Below are 6,374 nucleotides of genomic sequence, written 5' to 3' on the forward strand. Positions count from 1 at the left end.
TGACAAGAGGAATGACTGTGCTGGAGGTTGGAATGACACTGTTCGTTGGTGCAGAAGAGGAGTTGTTGGTTTGGTCAACAATAGCCATGGGAGTAGTTTGCGTGGTTGAGCAAGATTGGGAGAAGGGGAAAAAAAAAATTGTTTGTTGTTAGGCACTTCTGCTCTGATACCATACAGGGATTGTATAGAAAACGAAAAGAGATATTTTTATTGACTCTATAGCAGTAGTATTTATACAGAGTGTATATTTGGTATGCTTATTTACATGAATAGATTGTAATCAATTACTGAAATGAATAAATGGAAAGAGTATAAGAGCAAATTGCTTATTCAATGGAATAAGTTATGGTTCTTATACAGTTTGGGCAGTGAGAACCCATCGTCGTCGATGGCTGAATGTAGCTTCAAACTCAGCAAGCCTCCCACTGTATAAAGCTCAATTTCCTTGTCAGAGTAGTTCAATATTATATAAGAGTACTACCATATATATTTATATATACAAGTAGAATTTTATTTTAAATTTACTTTTTATATTACTATATTAAATTTTATGTATAAATATATGAATTTAGATGTAAATAATGTAGTAATTTATAATAAAATTTATTCTCATACAACTCCTATGTCATTGATGGATTCACATCAAATTATCAATGATATTGTACCATTGATTCGTCAATCAACCATTCACTAAACATCTATTATTCTGAGGCATCTATACACTGGTCATGGGCTGTTCGTTTTATCTGCAGTTGTGGCAAAATATCTGAACCATATTAGGCCCAGTCAGTACATCTCTACAGCTCCTGGAATTACAATAGAAACCAACACCCTGCTTTGTCTTTAAAACAGCACCCTGATGTAATGAATTTATACCTAGAAGGCTAGAACTAAGCAAAGAAAGCCCTGCAAGAAAAGTGAAACAGTCTCAACCTTCACACAACTCAAGCAGATACCAGTTATTCTGGGAAGCATGAAATTTTGTCTGAAGATCCCTTCTGCAAAAACATGGAATCCTTTTTTTTGACTCGCACGTAGTAGGGATCACTTTCTTGTATTGCAATCAAGGACCAGATTCACTTCTTTATTCTATAAAATGTCGAAATTTTTCAACCCTTTATCACTAAGTGAAGGGCTCAAAATCAAAATCCAATTGGACCTGATATGAACCTGTCCTACCTGTAAAATAGAAGCATATAAAAAATTTTTGTTTTCCTTTTCTGCAATAATGGTCCAAGATATCGTCTCAACTTTCAGGAATCAGAACATCAAGAAATATTTCAACCTGCAGCCCAGAAATATAAAATATTTTAAATGATTTGGGAGTGCTATATTATTCTCACGCAAAGGGGACAAATCAACCGAATTGTGACGTGGGTGAGTTCTGCTCGTCCCACTTGCTTTTTTAGAAGCTCAATATTAAGAGATAATACATGCTCATTTTTACAACTACTTTTTGGCAACTTGCATCTGCTATTATTTGGATTTTCACTGAGGATTCCATTTTAATTTTGAAGTTGAAATATAATTTGATGATTCTGATGTGATGGGAAATTTTGGCAATTGCAGTGAATAGATGGCAAGGAATCTGCAAAAGGACCGACCTTTGGTTCTTAGATCTCTTATTGGAAAGAACACTTTCAATAGTTCTTGTGATTCAAAAATGGAGTAAGTTCTATTCTTTATAATCTAACTTGAAGAGGCAACCAGATCATGATGGAGATGGAAGAAACTCAGAATATTTCTCATGCTTGATTTTCTCAACCAGTTAGCTATTCAAAACTTTAAGAAAGGTCTAAAAGTGAGACATTAACAGTTTCTTGAAAAGCTTGTGAATCAAACAATGGAGGAGTTATCAGAAGGATATGATATCAGCTCCTTTAGAAAGCTGTTGCATGAGAGGTACAGATGTCATCTTCCAAAACTGGCATCCATTGTTAAAGAAGATGCCTCATGCCTGGGGTAATAGTAGAGAACAGTGCAATTGTACAATTCCTTCCATTAGAGCCCCAAGTGCTCCATTCAGGATAGTGTTGTTTCCAATATCCAAGAAAGTAACTTGAGTCTGCTTACAGCGCATAGTCTGCTCAGTTAAAAACATCTCACTCGATCTCAAGGTCCCAAGTTCGATCCATCACCTTAAGTGAATTTGATGATGCATAAAGAGATGATGATTCAAGATCTACATTGGAGGAACTGGGTCCTGTTGACAACACAGGGTCTAGCAGGAAAGGACCAGAAGAAAAAAGCACCTATGCCATCATGAGCCTTTTCTCTCATATGATGATTTTTTTTAATATATTGTTTGTTTTAAATATTAAATAGTAATTGATAATTTTTCAAGTTTTTTTATTTTAAATTTTGGAGATATGTCATGTACTGATAAAATTTTGGTTTAAATACAATATATGCTCGGTTAATAATATGTGGATTTATCAGTAGAACTTTCCAACTAATTTTAGATTCCTTGATTACCAATTTCTTTAAAAAAACTTTTTTTAAAAAAAAAAAATGAAAGAGATTGGAATCGTGTATCTGATGAGATGAATGCTAAGTTGGCAAGCGAGAGTCCCCAACAAGAAGTTATGGGCAGGCTGTAAAGCAATTAGGCTGTCAATGACAAGAAAGGATATTTTATGCGAGAAAATAAACGTTTTAAAAATAAAGAGTAATAATTGAAGGGATTTCCACAACCTTTCCTCCCAACCACATCCTACACTCACTCAACTAAAGCTCCTTCATCATTCAACATCAAAATGGGTCAATGCCTAACTGTTTCCTCATCCTCATCCTGTTATCTTAATCATTAAAAGCTACCCTAAGCTTTGACAATAATACTTATATAAAAAAAACACTAATAAAGGGTGAGACTAAGAAAAATTTACTCATATGAACACTAATTTTCTAATTATTAATTATGTTAGACATATTTGAAATTAAAAAAAAAAAAAAAACACCTATCCCGAATTTGATCAATGTCTAAAAAGTTAATATTTATACGAGCAATCATACTCTCAAGCAGACCCCTGCATATGAGAACCTCAAACCTCTATTTTCCAAGGAGCTTGTTAAGTTTTTCCTTTTTTATCACAAGGAAAATTAAAGAAAAATGTGTTTTCTTTCAATTTAAAGAAAACAGAATTAAAAAAAGATAAATGTGGAGTCAGATTTTTCATGTTTCCCCCAAGAAAGACCATTGTTAATGAATATCTCTCAGCCAAAATCACCAGTGCCTCCCTTGAGAACCGCCACCTTTGTTCTTTGCAAAGTAGGCATTCTTAGGTTTTGGAATCTCATGTATGTCCATCACTTGAATTGTTCTTTGCTTCTTGGCTTCACAAACCAAGCACAACATAACACCAAATGCATTATCAGTACATGCACAAATTTTTAATTCCACCAGGTTCAAACAAAAAATGCAAAATTATGGATAGGAATCAAACCATTTAAGGCTTCTTTGTAATTCTCTTGAAGCCTCTTCCTTGCGGAAGCCAGCCTATCAGAATCAAAATCTCTCTCTCTTTGTTGCTGCTCTTTCTGCCTCTGCAAAGCCACAGATGTCAAATGATCTTTAAGTAACCGAGTAAAATGATGCCAAAATCTTTTATTATTTGTTTTCCATGATTCATTTTGCATGAACAAAATTTATATGAATTCTTGTAAGTTAAAAGAATTGCACTCTTTTACTCCAAATAAGAGAATTGTGAAAAGAAATCAATTGAATTTAATTTTTGTGAATTTTTTGAATTCCAAGGGGGTTAGTCTCATTTGATTCTTTAGAATAAGCCCCAAAACTTGATATCACATCCTCAATTTCTGATCATCCAAACAAAAGATCCTCATCTTATGCACGGGGTACCTACCTGTACATTGTGAGAAGCAGATGCAGATGCAGATGCAGGAAGAGATTGTTGGGTGGGTCTAGGCGGAGCTTCCTTTCGAGGCACTGATTTTGGCTTTCGTTCTGGTTCTGAATTATTCTTGTCTGAACCAGAACTTCCATCTATGGAAAAAGAGGGCACATTAGCACAGAATTTAGAAGTAAACAGATCAATCAAACCTCAAACGTAGAAAGAGAATGAAACAAAAAAAAAAAAAAAAAAAAAAAAAAATTCCAGCTTTGAATCTGATTCTGAACTCACTTTGAGGATTTGGAGAGTATGCAAAATCAGGAACCTACAAAAGAATAGAATCTTAGAAAGCAGTCAAAAGATGGAATTTTCAAAGCAGCTGGCAAGAGAAGATCATTTTTCACCTGGTGATGATAATTCTGGGGAATTTTCTGCTGTGGGGAGTCCCCATCAGCTGCAGAAAACACCATCATTAATTTTCCATTCCAAACTTCATCTCTTCAAAGAAATCTCCATTTCACTTTATATGAGAAGTTTTGCTAGAAAAGCAAATATGGAGTTAGGTAATATTGAATTATGATAATGTTACCCATTAGAGCAGAGGATGCATGCTCTCCTTGTGGATTTAATCTCACCCAATCATCTACAATTTCTTTCCATTTCCTGGAAACCAAACAACCAAAGAACTAATCTTGAGCTGCTCTTTCAACAATCAATCTAATTGTGTCCAAACTCATAAGCAAATTGAAAAAAGAAAAATGAGAACCTGACAAGTTGCTTAACTAATCTTCGAACATCATTGGATGAATTCTTTCGCAGACGATTGACATGTCTTCCAATATCAGTCTCCTAAAATATTAGAATTCTAAAATTAATTACTTGTGATAAAAAGTTAAAAACAGATTGGAAGAAGAAATCAATGAACAAAAATTCGAAAAGGGAAATAAATAAAAGTTTAAAAAATTTAGTCCGCCATTCACCTTGAGGGCCTTGAAGGTTATATCCATATCTGCTAAACTTTGAAGCAAATCAACCAGAGAATCTTCAGACTAAATTAAAGAAAACCAAGTCAAACCCAATAATCAAACGCCCAAAAAACAACGCAAAAAGAAACAAAAACAAGTCAAAACCTGGTCAGGATCTTCAAGGTGTTGTTTGATCTCTAAAATCTTCTTCTGTTCATCGTCGAACAATCCTGCATATGGATCCAATTCATCATCATCTTCTTCATCTCCATGAATCGACCTTGGCGTTGTTGAAGGAGACCCGCTTCCACCTCCTCCTCCAACTTTCACCGCAATACTATTTTCTTTCATTTCATGCTCATTGCTAATCCTGCCAACATCAAAATCGCAATTCCTACACCGACCAGACGAGCAAGTTGAGTATAGCATTTCCACAATCTTATCTCTCCGCTCCTTCAATTCTGTCCCGAAATCCAAAGAAGCCACAACAATGGCCGTGTCGATAAATGTCCAAACATCAACCCCAGAACTCTCCAGAATGGATCGAAAATCATCTATATCCATTCTATAATATCGCAAAAAATTTGCCTTATCTCCTTCAGAATTCAACAAAGGAACTGTATTTTCTTTGTGGGTTTATAAATCTATATATCGTGAAAGCAAGAGAAGCTGCAGATTTCTAGAAGCGGATTGTAAGATCACATCATCAGATCTGGCACGATTTGGAGTCCGTACACAGAAGTAATCAATGAAACAGAATTTAGAATCTGACGAATGGGTACCAACCGGTATTGGAGAGAGACGGGGGGAGAGAGAGAGAGATTGAGATTGAAATTGAGATGCTTATGCTTTCGCAATTTCCAACCAATCCAATTACAACCCAACAACAAAAATCTGAAATTTCCAAAAACCCACTTAGATCTAACCCCAAAATTCACCAATAATAACAATAATAATCAAAATCTCAGCGAAAATATAGAAATAATAAAGGAAAGCTGAAACAGGTTTCTTCTCCAAGGCTAGGAAGAAACTGCATAACTTTTTGTTTTGGGTTAAGAGATAGGAATGAGTAAAAAACAGAAGTTTAGGTTTGGATGGCTGTGACAAATAATGGTATATTCTATTCTAAAATTAAAGGAATTTTTTTATAATGTATGCTGACATATGTTTGCTTCCTCTTTTCTGCGTGTTGAAAAGGAGGAGTTTTTGTTTGTTGTGAGTTGGGGGAGATGAAGATGGAGGCCGAGAGAGAGAGAGAGAGAGCTGGAATTTTGGTGGTGAGTAGGATTTGTCCCACATGTTGTTTAGATTTTGGTATTTTAGCATAAATCAAATTACCATTTAATGTGATAAATTCCAAACAAAATACTATTCTTACTTTTTTAAGAAATACTATTTTGAATAATGATTTTATTGCATGTCAAATTCAATTAAAATATTTTTTCAGGATCTTCTCAAATTAAAAAGTAAAATAAGTTTTGCTTTTCACAATTTGTTTTAATTTGAAAATAATAAATTTTATTACACATATATATTTGCTTCTTTTAATCCGTTTCAT

The 6,374-nt window shown here is 34.3% G+C and overlaps 1 protein-coding gene across 1 annotated transcript; it reads right to left on the minus strand.

Moving 5' to 3' along the window:
* Positions 1-2,967: 2,967 nt before the first annotated feature.
* Positions 2,968-6,114, minus strand: LOC110628576 (probable mediator of RNA polymerase II transcription subunit 26c). The gene is made up of 9 exons (XM_021775322.2): positions 4,982-6,114; positions 4,832-4,900; positions 4,618-4,700; positions 4,441-4,514; positions 4,256-4,305; positions 4,143-4,176; positions 3,864-4,003; positions 3,444-3,543; positions 2,968-3,333 (listed from the first exon to the last, which is right to left on the minus strand). The coding sequence occupies exons 1-9, from the start codon at positions 5,378-5,380 to the stop codon at positions 3,224-3,226; spliced, it is 1,059 nt and encodes a 352-aa protein (XP_021631014.1). The 5' UTR covers positions 5,381-6,114; the 3' UTR covers positions 2,968-3,223.
* Between the last annotated feature and the right edge of the window lie 260 nt (positions 6,115-6,374).

The sequence above is a fragment of the Manihot esculenta genome, chromosome 12, assembly GCF_001659605.2.
Source record: "Manihot esculenta cultivar AM560-2 chromosome 12, M.esculenta_v8, whole genome shotgun sequence".
Classification (NCBI taxonomy): Eukaryota; Viridiplantae; Streptophyta; class Magnoliopsida; order Malpighiales; family Euphorbiaceae; genus Manihot; species Manihot esculenta.